We start from the raw sequence: 20,429 nt of genomic DNA on the forward strand, positions 1-20,429 counted from the left end.
CTAATTTCACTAAACCGATGCAATTCTTTAATGCAAACTGCCTATAGTCCACTGAACCTTTACCTCATATTTATTACTCAGGAACTCTAAAGCCCATTGCCAATGATAGGCCTGCAGTTGCAAATGCCAATCCTTAGTAGCTTCAGGCTTTGTCAGCTTTGTGTTTTTACCACAAGGCACCATTAAAAATGGGGAGTTGCTTCACCCAAAGGTGACATGCAGTTTAGATAAAGTGTTGTTGCCAGTGGAAAGAGATATACATAATTCATTCTGCACTGCTTCGAAGAGCAGCAGATATTATTGTTATGATTTCCACAACAATATTATTGCTCCAACCTCAGCTGATTTAATACTGGAATGTAGAAACAGAAATTGGAGCAAAGGTCCCTCAAGGAAGAAAGCTGACTAATGTGAGGGTATTGTGCTATAGACCCTGTTTTGGATTGTGCCACTCGTGCTATCTCTGGATCTGCTATTCGGCCTAGCATATGCATAAGCCATAGATTCCCGTATTGCTTGTGAGTGACAGATTTGCTGATTCAGTGCACTTGGCACTCAGAAGGCTACTGAGTTAGCAGTGTGCTGCTGCTGCTGCTGCTGCTGCTCTTACCTTTATGACATGTATCATACAAAGTGGCACAAGGCACTGAATAGCTCAAGGCTATGCTAGGACACCTTCCACTGTTCTTGATACTGAAACCATTATTCTCTAAATGGCATATTTTGATTGCTGCCTGTGATAACTATCCACCACCCCCAGGACCTGCCAGGTATAATTGTTGGCATTACACTGTGGCTATTTCTTCACTATACACTGTAAGAAGAATGAGTGCAAGCCTTTAGATGAACAGCAGATACACAGAAAATTAATTTTGACAACTTTGCTTAGGAGTGATATGCTAACATGACATTGGATGACATCTGCTGCCCCCAATTACTTTCAGAAGGCTTGCTTCAGGTCATGAAGGGAACACTGTATAAAGTTTCTGTTCTGGAGTCCTGCAAAAATCAACGCCTCCCCCCCACAGCTCTACTAAGAAGCTCGTATGGCTATTTATCCCCAATCATGTAGCTAATGTACTAAAGAGCCCTGCTTATTCTGGTGCCTACTAACTTATTTTTATACAATCAGTATTAATGGTGTTTACCTCCCTCTTTCCAACCCTCTTCTTTTTTGTTATCCTGACAGCATTCTGATTTGACATGAAGGAGTGTTATAGACAGAATAGCAGAAGTGCTTCTGCAAACAGAGCTGGCTACTGTAGCCATATTTTCTGCTCCTTATGCTGACTCAATTATGGACCAGAAGGTTCTATATTTAAATTTCGGCTGCTGTTCTCCTAACACCCACAGGCAACCTGCCGGATAGCTGTTCCACCGAAATAAGACAGCAATGGAAAGAAGGCAATGGAAAGAGCTCGTCTCAATCAAATGCAGAGAAAATGACAGCAAAGGATTTAAACCACCAGCTGGTGGCAGACATTTCTCTTCCATGCACTATTCTTATGTCTGCCTTTCACTATGCGCAGTAGGGAAACAACCCTGATCTGTCTAAAGCATGACTGAATAGATTCTCAACAATCTGAACAAATAACACTGTAAGATTCTTAAGAGGCATAAACAAGCACAGCTTATCAAATTACATACTAGATCTTCATGTCACAGAGAGATATAAAATGGGAAGAGAACCCATTTATTACCTTCTCGCCATCAGAAGACTGAAGCATACTCACCTTATAGAGGGCTGATGTTGATGCAGATCCCACAACAAGTGCTATTCCAATAACTGAATGACTGTGGAATCCATCAGCATAAGTCATCATGACTATCCCTGCAATAGCAAGTATAGCAGCCACAATCTGTTTGGATACAGAGAAGCAACATGTTAATGTTCTCTCAAGCCCAGGAAAAAGGACTACCTTAACAAAGAAGACATCTAATTTGTATCTTTTGTAAGACTGTGACCAGTATTAGAACTTTTAAACAGTGATTGCTTGTATTAAAAAAGCAAAAGAAGTGAAAAAACAGTCACAGTGGGGCTCTATGAAATCCCAACATAGCAAGCAAGAGTATTGTTCTTCAAAGTACAATCTCCCTGTACAATATTCCTTGGGTAACTTTACGGTCACTAGAGCATGTTGATTCACAGTCTACAGTTGGAAGTACCATGCTCCATGACAAAGAAATTACAGGGTATTGCAATCATTAGTATTACTGCAAGTATCAAAATCTCAATTGTTTGGTTAGTCATCTCTAAACTTTCGTGTGTGCTATAGGGGAACATAAACATTTGCAGCAAAGGCATCTGAAATAGGATTTTAAACAGCCAAACAAAACACACAGAATGATAAATGTATTGAAAAATGGTCTCTATTCATAAATTATTGGAATAATAGAAGATAGGATAAAACCTTTTGACTTTTCCATTCTACTTTATGACCCAGTCTTTAATATTTTTAGAATTCTCAATATACTTGCTATTCTTCAATATTTTCAGTATCTCTAACATTCTAGAATTTCTAATCCTTACTTGATTCCCATCTTCCCATAAATTATTGCTCTCATAACTTTTTTTCTATGACTACATGCCTAATTTAAACTTAATTCATGTCTTTATTTCTGCACATTTAGTAACGATCTTAAAAATATCTTTTTTTTCAAAAACAGGTGACTAACCTTTTTCAGCCATGCTCAATTCTCTAGGCACTACATCTCAAAGTGGTTGTGGTTGAAATGTAAAGGTTGGTGCGGCCAAAGTGTAAAAGTGGGTGTGGTGAGGGAAAAGATGCCTTTTGATGTGACAATATCACAGTGGGGTACTTGTGGGTGCAGTCAGAAAGAGAGAGAGAGAAAAGGATCAATTGATCAAATGAAAAAAAAATTTAAATGGGGGAAAAATTGGAGGGTCCTTGTGGTTTTTTACATGGCATCACAGCCAATAACTTTTTAAAAACACACACACACCCTTTTCTTTTTTGGGGAGTCCAGAGGGCCACAACTAGTTATGCCATCCCTGCTTTAAAAGAAAGCCACAGGAAGAGTATTGCGTTTAACATGTTCAGAAAAGAAGTGAAAATACTGTAAATTTAAAACTATTCATTGTGTGTAAGCTACAGTCAGTTATTAACTGAGTTGCCTCAAAACCAGTAAGATTTTTTTCTAATAGAACTAATAGCTTAGTGTCTTTCAGTTTGGAAGCAAAGGAGGGTCATCTAAAAATGAATTCCAAGGATGTTGTGGAAGAATATAAGTTTGCAAACTGAATAAAATGCATTAAAAAACAACAACAACTTTATAGGACCAATTGGTTCCAGGGTGTACATAATGTTAAAGCATCAGTTAAGGACAGTGGGGAGGAAAGTAGTGTGTGTGGGGGGGGAGTGAATTGGCCTGATCAAGCCCCTAGTGGGGGGGGGGGATTAGGATTGAGTGGGATCTGTGCCATGGGCTTACAAAACCCTCCTTCCGCAGCCAGATGGGTGGGGTATAAATAATAAATTATTGTTATCATCATTATATAGTACTGAATTAGATGGACCAATAGTATGATTGATTCTAAGCTACTATTAGAGATATAGGCATTGTTTTACAGGAAGAATATTGAAATGCTACTGTTAAGCTCCCGTTGCTTGGTCCCTGCTTCTACCAACCTAGCAGTTCAAAAGCACGTCAAAGTGCAAGTAGATAAATAGGTCTGGCGGGAAGGTGAACAGTGTTTCTGTGCATTGCTCTGGTTCGCCAGAAGCAGCTTAGCCATGCTGGCCACATGACCTGGAAGCTGTCTTCGGACCAACGCCGGTTCCCTCGGCCTATAGAGCAAGATGAGCACCACAACCCCAGAGTCATCTGTGACTGGACTTAACAGTCAGGGCTCCCTTTGCCTTTAATTTACCATTTATCATTTACTCAAGGGAAAGCTGGCAATGTTCCAGGAGAAGGAAGTAATGTTAATTCAGCTTTACCAAGAACATTACAGCTTTCAATCAATAATCTTTGGCACGATGATCCCCATTGATGTCTGTGAGACATATTCCAAGAAGTGTGGATCACAACTAAAATATCCTCCCACCCAAGAAAGAAGAATGTGCCTTCTTTGCTTTCATTCAGTTCCTTTGGAGGCAGCTTGACCTAAGTGGGTGATTATGTATGACTGAACTCTCAACTGAGCATAGAGCATTCCTCCACTCCCGGCCCCCCTGTATTTGAGGCCTGTGTTTACTACTAATTTTCTGGCAACTCAGGTTCTGTCACATCATTAGTAGAAAATAAGTGGGGAAAGATGCAAACTAAAATTCTAGATTCATCATAGTCACCAAGACCATATGCTCAAAAAGAGTATTTGGTTCCACTGTTCAGGAACAACTTCACCCAATAGCCATTGAGGTTTCCTGAAATTATTTGTCAAGATGTATTAAAAGGCACTAAAACCCATTTTGACAGCCTTCTGGTTTTCAATGTTTGGATTAAAATGTTCATTCATTTTGTCTAATTTGGGTGGAAGGTGGCCCAAAATAATGGGAAAGGTACAGAATGTATTGAAATAATGATTGGACTCATCATGCAAAAAGTGCAGAAGATCAAAATGTGTGCAACGTACCTTGATTCAGATTTTGCCCATGGATGTAGTTTATGGAGTCTAGAGTTTTCACTCATCTTCTGCATATTTAACACCCATCTACCCCTATTTAGCCTGCTATATTAGTACTATATAGTACAATAAAAGCTGTACCTTTTTGCCCCCCCCTTGCTGCTATTGATTTGCTATAGTTTTTTTAAAAAAAACCTGCTGTCTCCTGTGTGTTGATTGTTGTAGCGTGCATATTTTGAAATAATTTATGATTGTGATGTAAGCTGTCTTGAGCTTCTCTTCCGAGGCAGAAAGTCTAAATATACATGTTTTAAATAAACAACAATGCATGTATATTTACAATAACATATTTTTAAAACAATGATGAATGTTTTTCATGGGAAATAGTGTAACTGGCATAGAGGCAACATTACAGAAGAAAATAACACCCACCAACAGGTGCAAAAGGAATAGTTAACTTGACCATAGCAGTGTTGTAACACTCTGCTACATACAAAGATAGCATAGCCAACAGGCTAACAAGTCATGTTTCTATGTTTCAATGAAAGATTATTTTAATTGCCAAAATTTAATTTAATTGCAAAAATATATACTGTATCCATATGTATACACTTTATGTTGTTTCTTTATCAGTGCAATTTATAAAATTTTTTATTCAAAAGCAAAATCTATCAAACACATTATGTACCATGTATTATAAATTTTGCATGATTCTTTTTGCTACTTATGTTAAGGACCTCTTGCAATACTTTTAGAGCTCTCTTACCTACAAATTAGAAAAAGAAAGTTTGAAAGTTTTAGTCTCAAACTCTTGAACTGATTTCATAATGCTATACACAGTTGAGCTTCTTTCCTATGTTGCTCTGCATGTGGAAAGAGAGAATATCTGGCTTTAAACATGCTTGCATTAGGTTTTAAAATCAATTGATGGCTATGAAAGAGGGCGAATTTATAATCACATTTCAGCTTACTCTTTTTTGGGGGTGTGTGTGCATGTTATGAGTGTACATGGGCATTTATTTATTTATTTAAAACAGAAATGGCAAACCTTATGCCCCCTACATATTGCTCGACCACACTGCCCTTCATCCCTGACTACTGGTCATGCTGGTTGGGCTAGATGGGAATTGGAGGCACTAACCTGGACCCCTGTGAGCATGTACATTTGTATACTCAAAGACCATCTGAAAAGCACTTTAGTGAAGGCCAGTAGTCCAGGAAGGGTTGAGATTTATACTTAGTAGGAGATAAATCTGCTTTACAACAGAACTGACTAAGCATGAAATCCTCTTAAAATAAGCAAATCATTAGTAAGGCTGGCAAAGCACAAAGTCTAAATTTTGGCTGTAGGAGGCTTCACTTTATTTTTAATATATCTTTTTCAACTAGAAGAGAAAAGCAATAAATTTAACATCATATGGTCATGTATCAGGTAGTGATAAATTAAAGTAGGAGGTTAAAATGATTATGTTCACCAGTAACTTTGTTTTGGAATGAACATTCAAAATCTTAGGAAATAACACAGGAAGAACCACTTTAAAGAGTAAAATGCAATCTGTTATAGCGATGTTTTCCCAGTAGGGAAACTCCTGAAAAGTTGAGTGGTGGAAAAACAGGTCAATAATCACTTACCCTCACTCCCATGAATCTGTCCCTGAGAACGATCCACGAAAGCAAAAACACAAAAGCTTTGTTGCAGCAGAACAACACGGAGACGTCCGTGGTGTTTATTTTTTTTATTGCATGTAAGTACAGGTAGTTTGTGAGTGTCCAAAGAACACCAAAGGGTGCTGCCTTGGTAAAAAATGCCTTCAGTGTCAAGCCGTTATCTCCAAAAAATTGACAGCACTCCCTAAAACAAGAAAAAGAAAATGATCAGACCCTCTATGTTTCATATTCTGTAGCAGCTGTAAAATCAAACCAAAGACTTGGTTAAACTTCTTTTGTTTTTCAAACCTGAAAAACCTTAATTTTTATTTGTAAGTTTCTGAAGAGCCTCAACCGGGACTGAAAAACAAAACATTCAGGTTATGAGGTGAGAGAAGAGTTGGAATTAAAGGAGATACTGTATCCTTCCAAATTCCCTCTATTGCCAGTTCCATTATAGAACAATCAGAAATTAATTAAGACATATTTGGGGAAATTAATACATGTGTGGCGTTTATTTAGTTCTTTCTGCCCTATTCTGGGAGCAACATATTCTCCTGGGCTGACCTGGTGGCTTAGGAGAGGGAGGCACAGTAATATAATGGTTCCACTCTTAGCTGAGGAGCAAGTTCCAGTGACTGGTGTAGGGGACTTTTGCTTGGCCCCAAGGGAGTTGTGTTGTGGCATCCTGCAAAGTTCCAACTTATTTCCCGTGCCTTTTAACCTCCAAGTGAAGCTGTGCAGTGAATGGTTATTCGGGATTTGAAGGAACAGTGCCATCAATATGTGAATGACACCCAACTCTTATTTCTCCCTGTCACTTGAATCAAGTGAGACTGGGCAGATGTTAGAGCACTGCCTGAAGGAACTATTGTAATGCCCTTGAAAACAATTTAGAAGCTTTAACTAGTGCAGAATGTGGCTGTCAGAGTCTTGACTGACTCAGTTGCTCAGAATAATTTAAGAATATTTGAAGAACCTACTTTAAAGAACCTATAGATACATGTCTACTGTGCATAGGGAATCCCTTTCTATTTTCCCTCCAAAAGGGGTGAGGGCATTGTTTGGAAATAAAGGGCAGTAAAAGCTTTTCTAAGAGCAACAAAAGTTAGGTCTTGAAAGTAGTTTATAAGCATATGCTGTCCATTTCTCCCAAAACAATCTCTGAAATTATTCAACCAACCCACAAGGTATCATTAACAAACAATGAACACAAACAATAATTCTGTAGTTTATTATGACAAAAGTATCTCAGAGACCTTACAGATGGGGCTGTAAGAATGCAGAGAAGGTTCAGTGACACACTTGGACTGATGGCTCCTAAGCTAACTTACACTAAAAATCCTTTTGGTTCTCCATGAATATTAAGCAAGCTTTTTTTTAAAAAAAAGGGAGTTAAAGTTTCCAAGGAAATTCCAAGATGTAACAAAAATGAAACACGGATCTTAACTTCCCTTTTCCCCTTTGCATGCAGTAAATTGTATTAGACATCTTTATGTGAATGTAGTCAAATTTGATCTGTGTGCTAAGGAACCAACGAGCCTTCTTGAAATGCAAATTACACAATATCACTTCATTGCAACGTAGGTTCAAAAGAATGGCAGGAAAATTAATTTTATAACACAGCAGAACAGAAAGAATAACACTGCTTAAATTATTGCGTGAACAAAAGGTCTCAAGGTTCCAATATTACAGAGCACATGTCAGATTCTGTTTGTGATGAAGTTCTTGACAGTATAGCAAGGTCATCAAAGGGATGAGGCCCACTTATTTCTGCTAACAAAGCATAATTGGTGCAGTAATACTCACATTTAGCTGGGGGGGAAATGAACAGGAAGGTGGATCAAACACTATAATGTAAATGCAAATGCTTACAGAATTGCATAAGGGAGTCAAATGCACCATCACTCAATACTCAGTAATGAGGGCTTTTCACTGTATTTATCCAAATGCAAAGCATTTGTGTGGTGGGTGGGGGGGAGCGATGGAGTGCGGTCTGCCAGTGGCACTTTGTGGGAGTCAGAATTTCTTAAATATTAGTTTTCCTCCAGCTTTCTTCCAAGTTGCTCAAGGTAGTATGCATGGTTCTTATCCCAAGAGCAAAATAAATGCCCTGTCTTCAGCAGTGCCATTGTGTCCCTCAAGGGATCAACATAAAAGTTGCTAAAGTGATCCAAATGAAAAAGAGAAAAGTGAAATCTTCCTTGCTGAGAAGTATGAGGAATTTGCTGCAGTGTAGGCAAGGTGCCAGCACCAGAGTACTAAGATGCAGTAACAATTCCAGACATTAAAACAGCAGAGCATTCAAGTAAATGCCTAACCAACTACCGTATATCTTTCTAAAGAGTTCCATTCCTTTAGGGGAGTTCATTAAAGATCTTCCCAGAAGATTAAAAAAATCTAGCTCTTCCCTTTAGCATGCCGACATCCTGTCCCGCACCTAAGTAATCAATGAGGGAATGGTAACAGTGCTGCAGGGAAGAGAGCCTTGCTATGGGTATAGCTCCATGCTGATTTGAAGGTTTGAAAAACATGGAACTGAGAGGCACCACACACAACAGTTTAAAGCAGATTCGATGCATCCCATGTCTGCATATTTTAGTACTGTCCACACAACATTGACCTCATTCAAGTGACAGCCTGCACTCTTGCCCTGTCCCCAATTCAATTTGGATTTTTCTGATTCATGGGTAACGTGATAAAGGAGGGGGGAAACAAACACAAAATGGTATGTTATCCAAATATGGAAACACTGAAACACATTGCGTGGATGGATGTGTGTGTGTGTATAAGATGTTTTGCTGGGTGCTGTCTAATTACCCCACCCACTATTTTTGCTTTATCGCCTGAGCACAACTTAGACATTTTGTTTCCATCAGCCCCAAGGAAAGGATGAGAGGGTGGAAAGCAGCGATTTAAAACAATGGCAGAAAGTTGAGTAAAGCAGGAGCAGAGAAGCACTGAAAGGAAAATGGCGCAGAAGAGCAGAAGATGTTTTAATAAAGCAGGGATGGATCAACACTGAGGATTTTTCTTTCTTTTAAAAACAGTTTTACCAAGGAGATATAGCAGAGATGAGTACAACACAGAAGGTAACACAAAAATATTTTTCCTGCTCTCTTTACACTATATTCAAAGTTTGTTTTAAACTGCCATTTCAACCACTCAGTGACCTCTAGTATCTAGTAAAACCTCTATCATTGTTTAAAACCACCACTTCCCCCCACAATCATGCTAATAAAATTTATTTATTTTCTAACATTTCTATTTCGCCTTTCTTCCACCATGGAAACCAAGGCATAACATGGGCTTCCCAGGTGGTCTCCCATTCAAGCACTGACTAGAATCAAACCTGCTCAGCACCACTGGCATGGTGGTCACATGAGTCTTCAGACTATATGCTGCGACCTGAATCTTTTCTGCAACTCTGCTTATCTATATTACTGATATACCGGTTGTGCTTCTCTAATAATTGCTGAGGCCCTTTTCACACATTATGTTAAACAGAACTATGAAGGTGAGGGGAATGTACCCTGTGTACTTTGTACCCACACTTGGGTAAAGGTGTGAGGAAAAGTTTAAACACATTCAAACTGTGTTTGTAAGCTATGTGAAACTTTCATGTGGATGGATCCTATAGTCTGTATATGTATAGGCCCTTTTTGCATCTTCAGCCACCCAAATATTGTTCAAGAATTGCTCTCTTTAAATGTAGAGTCTATTATTATTATTATTACTACTACTACTACTACTATTATTAAGAGATTTTGGCTCTTCTTCAGACTCTTCCTAAGTTCGTCTGCTGTCTCCACTGACCACCAGACCACACTGACTGAATGAAGCTTTGGCTGTCCTTTTGTGCAATTTCTGTCAGGATCACCTGCTGTATGCCTTAGAGTGGCAGAGGGTGGCTAACCTATGATCCTTTGGTATTGTTGGATTACTGCTCCTGTCAGCCCCCACAAAGTGGTCAGGCAGTACAACAACACTTGGGGGACTGCTGGTTATCAAAACAGTAAACAATTTCATAAGCAGTTTGTATTTCTGTTGTATTTCAACTATCTGAGATGTTTTGTACATTAACATGAGACGTTTGCAACTTGAATGGGAAAACACATTTTACTTTCATTGATGCTGTAGAACTACATCGATTTAAATATGCTGTGCAGTTGTGGTTGAAATTAAATCCTTCCATCTTCAGAGGAAGGAGGAATAGAAATTATTTAGCTGATCACAAGCAGAATTTAGACCTATCTATCTGTCACATGGGCTTTTATGACTTGCAGCAGCTACTGGAACTGTCTGTCTTCCTTAAGATGTTTAGGCTGAGAAACAGTGCCATCAACTTTATTTACTAAATTAATAACATGTTACCAAAATAGCCTAACAGTGCCTTTAAATCAGAATTAAGTGAATTAAATGAAAACTTCAAAATGCTATGATTATACTATGATAATAAGCTTGCATGAAAACATACCAGTCAGTCACCTATCTATAGATTACAGCTTTATTTTGCTCCAGTTACAATTTAGGCAGAGAAAGACATCAAACCCCAAGAACAGGACTTAACTTTTGAACTTGCTGCAGGTTTAAAGCTTCCAATAAAGTTCCTTATAAAAATCCAATTACCGTATTTTTAGTTTTTATTTTAGGCAGTCTTTCTCCCTCATGTATACATGTGCACACACACAACGACCAGGCTAGATTCAAGTTACAAGAAAGGAGGTTCCAACCAGTGCTTTTTTCCCAGAAAAATAGGTGTCGGTACTCACCATGAAGTTGTTACAGTAAGTACCACATGTTTTAACAACAACAACAAAAAGAGGTGCTGGTACTGCATACCCTTGAGTACCCCTTGGGGAAAAAACCACTGGTTCCAACTAAAAATCAGGAAAATCTTTCTGACAATAAGAACTGTTTCACAATGGAACAGACTCCCACAAGAGGTAGTGGACTCTCCTTCCTTGGAGGTTTTTAAGCAGAAGCTGGATGGCCCTCTTTCATGTATGATTTAGTTGAGATTCCTACATTGCAGGGGGCTGGACCTGGTTAGAGCAGGCTGAACTGGAATACCACTGAAGACCAAAACTAGAGAAATAAAAACGGCAAAGCTTTAACATCCTAATACTAGAATATAAACAACAAAATGGAAGGTAAAACCTGCAAGAACTGGAAACAGAACTTTACAATAGGATGTCTAGAAGCCACAATTGTACAATTGCTGATAAAAGTCTAAGCACTTGACAACTTAATAATTGAATAATCAGCTCCAAAGTGCCTGATATTCTTGTGTTGACGCCTAACACTTAGAACCATTACAAAGAGAAGTTCAGTGAGAACTAAGTTAGGTGAGGAGCAGGACAGAGAACCTCTGACATTTCTAAGTTTAGACAATTATATGGTCACTCTATCACCTGTAAAAATTCAATACTCATGCAAGTCAAAAATCAAGTAGTCAATAAAGTAATTGATAACCCTGAACATATCCATAAAGCCAAGGCCTCTATAAAATATTATATGGGTGAATCATTTTGGTAAACCTCGTGGGCCATTTATTCTAAGCATCAAGTAACTCTTCAATAACATTTTAAACAGCCCTAGACACCATGGCTGTTCTCAAAACAGAGTTCAGAGTACAAAACAGATGACCAAAAACAAACAAAGCAAATGACCATTATGTAACAGAAAACTTTGGGACAACCCTTGCTTAAGCTGTTAAAAATGTATCAGAAATTAATGTATTTTTTGCCTTATTAATTCATTTAGTTATGCTATCATCTATTTCAACCTGGCAGAATCAGAAATATCAATCCAGTATAGTATACAGTACTGTCAGTTGAAAACCAGGTTCTGGCATAGTAATGTACTGACTCACGTACTTGGACATATAAATCAATAAAACTGCTCCAAAGCTATCCCTTCCCAGCTATGACCTCAACAGATCCCATAATCTAATCATAGTCAGCTGACTAGAACTAGTAGATGACTTTGAGATTTCTTGAAAAGCAGGAAGAAATGGTGAATAATGTAATTCTGTGTAGTTAATTCTCAGCCTGTTTCCTGTAGGAGGTTTTTGGCAAGAACTGAGGATCACTGTCACAGTTGTGCTATGATTTGATTTTGCCTGTAAATCTGTTTATGAATTTGGCATACTTAGGCATTCTGGAGATAAAGTTGTAAAGCTTTATGGCTGAAGTGAGATTTAAATCAGGGATTTCCCAGATTAGTGTAGTGCCCCATGGCTGCAAAAATAAATAAGTTTTCAGCTCTAAAGGCTAAACCAATCTATCCAACCTAGTCCTTTCCAGATGTTTTGGCCTATAAGTGCTCACCTGTCCATGTCAGCATGGCTGTAGTCCAACAAAATGTCTGAAGGGCACCAGATGGGGCTGGGCTAAATAAATAACATGTATGCAACTTACTGAGAAACACTCTTAGTAATATTTTTAAATAGTTTGGAGGTGCTTGCCTGGCTTGAAGGGAAGAAAACTAGCCTGCAATATTTCAGATGCATATATAAAAACAAGAATCAAAACAATCTACTCTCTAAATGGCCTACTGGAGACAAACATAACGAGGAATCTCATGCACGTAGGAGTAAGAATTGCCCATGATATTCAATAGATGATAAAATTTTATAGGAAATAATGCCCATTTTATTTAACCCAGTGCAATCAGAGGAGGGACTGGAGCAGGTAGATTTGTCAACCAAGCTTTAGCATGTGGGCTGGGACACACTTTTAGGGGCAAAGCTTGACACTTTGGATATGACATGTCCAACACACACAAAATAAGCACCTTGGGGAGTTGGGCCATTGGCATGCTTCAGTAATTAGGAAGGTGAGACAAGTAAAAGGTGAGACCAAGAGAAATTTCCAGTCTACTCTTGGTAGATAAGATTTATAAGAAGTGAGTTCTGTCTTACGGACACGGATAATGCTTGAAATGTGCTAAGTAGGTTGCTATGCAATGAGGAAGCTAGACCATTGTGCCAGGTCTGTTGACTCCCAGGGTACATTCTGAAGGAACATGAGGCTGCCAATCTTGCTGCAGCTAAAGATGTTTGGGTCTAGTCAGTGCCTGGGAACCAAATTTATATTGCAATGGGTTCCATGATAGATGAAAAGCTGGATATAAATGCTAGAAAGTAAACAGAATAGAGACATTTTAGAATAGAAGAGAATCATAGTTAGAAGGGACACTGAGGATCATCTAGTCCACCCCCTTGCAATGCAGGAATATGCAGCTGTCAGGTATCCAACCTGCAACCTTGGCATTATCAGCAGGACGCTCTAACCAGCTGAGCTATTCAACAGATTTTAGACACCGGCATTTTGTTCTCTAGCATTCACAATCAAGACTGGAATACCATCTTCACAATCAAGACTGGAATACCATCTTCAAGACTGGAATACCATCTTCAAAACGCTACCAGCTGTTTCTCCAAATGTTGTCTACCTTTCATAGACAATCATGTGGTCAATTTATTGGCATTTGGATTTCTAAGAACCTGAGTGTAAACATAATCTTGCTTTTCTTCACAACCGCAAACTAAGCTTGAGGAAATGTGAGACTTCTGAGTCAATGTTCTAAGAAGAGGTTGGTATACATCTTGCTCAGTCCTACTACGGTGTACTTTTGTTTTACTTTTCTCTAAGCAGTGCAATATTTTTAGATGAGGCAATAGAAGAAAATGTACTCTGGATAAAATGCAAAAACAAAGAATGTCCTGGTGAGAAAAATCAGCAGCCAAGTAGCATTTGATTTTTGTTAGACAACATATTAGTAATATGGACATAATGGATGTAATGTATCTGACTAACAATCAGTAAGAAAGTATATACAGAATTTAGGTTGGTCCTAAATTAGGTTAGATCTTCTGGCTGCTTCCTAGCACTGTTATGCATGTGTTCGGGTAGATCCAGGAAACAGGGATCTCTCACCTACTGAAATATTTCTAATCTTTGCAGAGCATCTTATTTATATACTGCAGTTCAGGGCTACACAACCTCTCCAAGAAGACGTCACACAATAAGAATAATAAAACCAATAAAAAAGGATAAATTTGCAGTCTCAAAACAATTCAATCTGAAGGCCAGAAGTAAAGCAGTAAAACAGCAGCTGTGGTTGAAATTACAACATAAAGCTGAGGCTAACTTCAAATTAATTAAAAGTGGATGTAACCAGCCAGGTCTTTAGAGTCCTTTTTTTTCCACCAATTATTTTTATTGATTTTCCAATTTTTTTAACTGTCACCAAGTCAATACAAATTCAATACAAATTTAAAAAGCTGACCCCCCCCCTGATGTCCCCTCTATTTTCCTCCCTCCTTTGCTGTACCCAATAAAATAACTTTTCCAACTATCATTTCAAAATACATTCATCCCTTCTCCCTACACATCACCTGTTCATTTACTGATTTCTGCTATGGCTTTTATACATTGTAACAACCTGTCCTCAAAGAGTAGTGTAAATACTCTTTTATCTATCTATAATAGTCATTTATCAATTTTGATGGAAATGTTTCAGTGTTTTAGAGTCCATTTTAAAGCAATCAATGGGGGAGCTTGGTGCACTTCCCACAGGAGAGTGTTTCATGGTTATGGGGCCACTACTGAGAAGGTCTTGTATCTTGTATCAATCCATCTGATGGACCTTGCCGGCAGGTCCACAAGTAACATCTCTGTGATCAAATAAAGAGAGAGAAATCTGGACCACAAAATATATTGTAGAAACTCAAATCTTAGAAAAATGTATAGATCAAATAGGAAAAGGATAAAATATGAAAAAAGTCTCAGCAGGTTCTATGCTTTGTAAAATGGGAAACCTCTCAGCTGTGTAAGAAAATAATTACTACCACACCACATTCAGATATGTAAATTATTGCTGTAGTTTTCCTGGTTATAATGCACTTCTGTTCTGGTTTCTAACATTCCCTTTACACTTTATTTCTGGTTGCATTATGGAACTGTGGCTTTCTGATAGATATACTACCATGTCACACTAATTCTCATACCTACCAGGGGATGTGATGTGGCATAACAGCAGACATCATTGGACATGGCACCACTCCTCCCCCTTTATGTACATGTGCACTTCTGTTCCCCCATGAAAATGTCTGGAAAGAATGGTATCCTGGCAAACTGCATCAAATGTCAACAAGCAAATTTTTTTTGAAGGGGTGGGGGTGGGGAATAACAGGGTTGCAAATGATATTTTCCTGGAAGCAATTAAAACTGAAATGTGCGCTAAACTCCCAGTAGATTCCACAACTTTTTCAGATGAAGTTTTTACATTGTGTGAAATATTACATAAAACACAAATCAAATCAGGTAAGGAACTGTCGGGGGGGGGGGGGAATGGAATAAAATTCTGTCTGAATGCAGGCTGCACTTTTTGAAGACCACTAGAAATATCAAGTGAAGGATACATTGGTGCTATCTGTGTTTGTAGCATGATGTTTTGAAGCAGCAATAATACTGTCACACTTAAAGACATCTCATTTACATTGACTGTTTCCCCAGCGCCAAACCTTTGCTATTTCCCTTTTTATTTCTCTCTCCTTTGACCCATACCCCTCCATTCCTTCCTTTTGTTTATCAAACAATTCCTAATCATATCTTGCAACAATATGAAGGAGAATTTAATACAATACCAATGAAAATAACATAAGGCAGCACAAGTAAAGCCATGAATCTGCCTTACCTGTATTTTTGTTGTGGAGACTGTTTTTCAGCTGACTTACAAACATGTCCAATGTAATACAAAGGAAAGAATAAAAAGTTCCAGTTTGTTGCAAACCATGTCAAAGTGAAGGGCGCATCAAATTTCTTAAAGGTCAGTTTTGCTAGCTGGGTTGAACCTGACCAGGAGGAGCAGACGCCAAGCACCACCAATACACCCCAGAAAATCTTCTTAAGCTGGGTCACAGAGCATGTCCAGCAACACCGGCTCCCTCTTCCACCAGCTTCCATCCCAGCTTGTGCCTGGGCTTCTGCTGGGGCTGGGGAATCATGGGAACGCTCATCCCCTGCGGAAAAAGGGAGAAGACGAGATAAGGATGTTGGAATCAGCAAGAATATTCTGCACAGTTTTATTTTACAAGCAGCAAATCCTGAGCTATTTCATGCATGGTTCTCTACCCAAGTAGAGAATGTGCATGCTATACTTCTAAAGCACACCTGAAGCACTTTTTCTCCTTCAAAGAATTCTAGGCACTGCAGTTTTTTATGGGTTGGTGGGAATGGCCAAACATACAACTATTTATTTCTAACAGAGAAAGAAAGAAAGAGCCTGAAAAAATAAGAATGAAGGCTAGAATACAATGAGTAAGTATATTACTGCCAAACCAGCCAGCAATCACAATAAATGCAAGTAGGTATTAAAAGAAGACTTATAGCCAGTCCAAATGTAATATTTACTATGTGTCTGATTGATTTTATCATTGGAGTAGAACCAAAAAACATAACAAAAGAGGAAGGCACCACTATGAGATGCATAAAGGTAAAGGTACCCCTGCCCGTACGGGCCAGTCTTGACTCTAGGGTTGTGTGCCCATCTCACTCAAGAGACCGGGGGCCAGCGCTGTCCGGAGACACTTCCGGGTCATGTGGCCAGCATGACAAAGCTGCATCTGGCGAGCCAGCGCAGCACACGGAACGCCGTTTACCTTCCCGCCAGTAAGTGGTCCCTATTTATCTACTTGCACCCGGGAGTGCTTTCGAACTGCTAGGTTGGCAGGTGCTGGGACCGAGCAACGGGAGCGCACCCCGCCGCGGTGATTCAAACCGCTGACCTTTCGATCGGCAAGCCCTAGGCGCTGAGGCGTTTATCCACAGCGCCACCCGCGCCCCATGATATGAGATGCATATCACACCATTAATATACATATTTGAAGAAAAAGAATCCTAGAATTACTAACAGCAGATTTTACTGAGCTTTTACCTGTAACTCAGACTTTATTGGCTTTGCTCTAGCTGAGTCACTTTTTAAATAATCTTTAGAAAGCACCCAGTGAAGTCATGGCCATTTAGGAGCAGAAGGAAATACAATTTCTCTTGAAATTTGCTATACCAATCACAAAACATATATATTCAAACTCTTCTATGTGCACTTTTCAGCCATGTGTTAAATACACTAGCAAAAGTGTTTACACTGCAGAAATACTGTGACACACAATACTTCAAGTATCACTTTACTGTGAAAATGATCTCACACATCAGGAGTTGAATTCCAAGGATGCTCTTCTGATCTTTTACTGGAAGGAGTAAAGCACATGCCAGACAAAACACACAGCACCATTTTGGGAAGTAGTACCTGGGCTCCCCAAAATGTCTTTCTGTTTGCAGTGAGCGTCATTAAAACTTCCTTACCTATTCAGTAATATGAAAAAAACAAGTGTTGCCTGTTTCCAATGATATGATTTTATACCATGGCATAAATACACTTCAGTATCAAATGGATAATCCATCATCCCTGTACAGCCTACTGTTTAGCCCCTGGTGTGTAAGACCATCTATAATGTCAGAGCAGCACAGCCAATGACAGGAATGGAAACTTGTGATATCTGTGATTTCTATCAGTACAAGCTTTTGACTCTCTTGCAAGAGTAAAGCATGTCCAACTGTGATACCAGACTAAGTAAGCCAATAGAATCAAGAGAAGTAAACAAGTAGAGGGGATAGAAGCAAGGAAGAAAGATGAAAGATTCAACCATCTTAGCAAGTATTGCTTGAACTCACTGAACACTAGCCCATAACCTATACAATAAGAATGGAAGTAGCCTACAGTTATGTTTCCCTGAAAACCAGGGCCTACTCAAATCCAAATCTGACCTCCTACTGTGAATTATTCCTAACTTCACCTGATTTGGCATCATAACTGCACTCCAATACACTTCTCTCTCCTATCCCAAGCCTAATTCATGCCTTCATAAATATATTTTATCCCAGTGTGGAGGTGTTCATGTAAGCAGATCAGTGCCTTCTGAAGCTTTGTTCTTGGGTTTGCAACTTGTGATTTGTCTCAAGCAAGACAAACCATGAGGTTGGCTTGTGGATGGCATGGCTAAGATTACAGCAGTGCAGCAACTGCAGGACTGTGAGAGTAGCACAGCAGCTGTGATCTCCTCTTTGAGAAGCCTCACACTTGCGAACTTGTGCCAAGGCATGGTTTGACTTAGTATTATATGTGAACCTGTCCCCCTCTTTTGTTCTCCCCCACCCAATTTCATATTCTTGGGTCATATTAAGCATCTGCCCAATTACCTGATGCTATGGCACACTGCATATTATATTTCTCCCTCTTTGCAATGCCATAGATTTTGATGCAGCCTCTGTAGCACAAGCATGGGAGACCGGCTGTCCTCTAGCTGTCAGATTTCAATACTCAGCAGCAGCAGCCCACTTGGGAAGGGGTGATGGAAGTTGTGGGCTGGTGTGGAGGACTCCCTGGTCCTGAATAGGGTAACTGTGCCCCTGAAGGACCAGGTGCACAGCCTGGGAATCATTTTGGACTTACAGCAGTCCATGGAGGCACAGGTCAATTCTGTATCCAGGGCAGCTGTCTACCAACTTCACCTGGTACTCAGGCTGAGACCCTACCTGCCCATGGACTGTCTCGCCAGAGTACATGCTCTACTTATCTCCCGCTTGGACTACTGCAATGCGCGCTACGTGGGGCAACCTTTGAAGGTGACTCGGAAACTACAACTAATCCAGAATGCGGCAGCTAGACTGGTGACTGGGGGCGGCTGCCGAGACCACATAACACCGGTCTTGAAAGACCTACATTGGCTCCCAGTACGTTTCTGAGCACAATTCAAAGTGCTGGTGTTGACCTTTAAAGCCCTAAACGGTCTTGGCCCAGTATACCTGAAGGAGTGTCTCCCCCCCATCATTCTGCCCGGACGCTGAGGTCCAGCGCCGAGGGCCTTCTGGCGGTTCCCTCATTGTGAGAAGCAAAGCTACAGGGAACCAGGCAGAGGGCCTTCTCGGTAGTGGCACCCGCCCTGTGGAACGCCCTCCCACCAGATGTCAAAGCGATAAACAACTACCTGATGTTCAGAAGACATCTTAAGGCAGCCCTGTCCAGGGAAGTTTTTAATGTGTGATATTTTAGTGTATTTTTGGTTTCTATGGAAGCCACCCAGAGTGGCTGGGGAAACCCAGCCAGATGGGCGGGGTACAGATAATAAATTATTATTATTATTATTATTATTATTATTATGCAGCAACTTCTGGAGGGCCACAGACTCCTGCTGCATGTAGTGACGGCAATCAGCACTACTGGTTCTGTGTCATCCTATACCATCAAAAGACACTATAACTAACAGTAGTAGAAAGAGGAGGTGAGCCATGCATCTTATCTATCCAGATATTTCCAGACATAGCATAGGAAAGCTAGCAAAACTATGTTATGCATCCTTTTCTGGCAGTACACTACTGGGAAGGAACATTACTTGCAAAAATAAACATGCTGCCATTGGACTAAACACACTAACCAAAGTGGGAATGGATGTTTTGAATTATTGTTTTATGTACCCTTGTCTTTGTCTAACAGAGACTAAACAAATGGCCAGCTTTAAGAGTCCTGACTATCTGACTTATTGTATACACACACTGTGGAAGGATTAAGTGCACACACCAAAAGGAGGGTCCTTTGCCCTTGAATTGTAAGAATCACCAGTAGAAGATGTATTTTAACAAAACTGATGAACAGCTTATCCCACAATAAATGTTGAAGAATTCCATATCCTATGTTGTTTTTAATCAGAGAGGCTAACAGCATCAAGAGAGTTGCTTCAGTCAAGTCTATGTGATTAATATTAGATAAACATGAAGTAAGGAGCTTGAAAAGGATCACAGCTAGAGGCTGATATTCCTGTGCAGAGTTATACAAGAATAAATCCCAGTTGTAAGCCAGATTTAATAGCAACATAATTAATTTTGTTATTTAGTAACTAGAAGAAAAATCTTAACTCTAAAGACAGGATGATGAACACAGAGAGCTGACATATCTGTGCAAACTTTAAAAAATATATTCTTTTGCCTTAAGAGCTGGATTGGAACTCTCTTAAGTATTCTTGTCCATGGATTTTTCTTGGCAGGGATACTGGAGTGGCTTGCCGGTTCCATTCTTAAGGAAATTAGCCCTGAGTGCTCACTGGAAGGACAGATTGTGAAGCTGAGGCTCC

General features: G+C 39.5%; 1 protein-coding gene across 4 annotated transcripts in view; it reads right to left on the reverse strand.

The window, feature by feature from the left end:
• The window catches only part of SLC35F3 (solute carrier family 35 member F3), a 97,255-nt gene that overhangs the window by 5,351 nt on the left and 71,475 nt on the right, over positions 1-20,429 (reverse strand). For all 4 annotated transcript variants that reach the window (XM_083433912.1, XM_083433911.1, XM_083433913.1 and 1 more), the window contains 3 exons: positions 15,941-16,265; positions 6,221-6,440; positions 1,734-1,859 (listed from right to left, as the gene is read on the reverse strand). In XM_083433912.1, the coding sequence (XP_083290038.1) occupies positions 1,734-1,859; positions 6,221-6,440; positions 15,941-16,265 (671 nt within the window). The remainder of the gene's footprint in view (positions 1-1,733; positions 1,860-6,220; positions 6,441-15,940; positions 16,266-20,429) is intronic.

This window comes from Podarcis tiliguerta (genome assembly GCF_965153285.1).
Source record: "Podarcis tiliguerta genome assembly, chromosome: 3".
NCBI classification, from domain to species: Eukaryota; Metazoa; Chordata; class Lepidosauria; order Squamata; family Lacertidae; genus Podarcis; species Podarcis tiliguerta.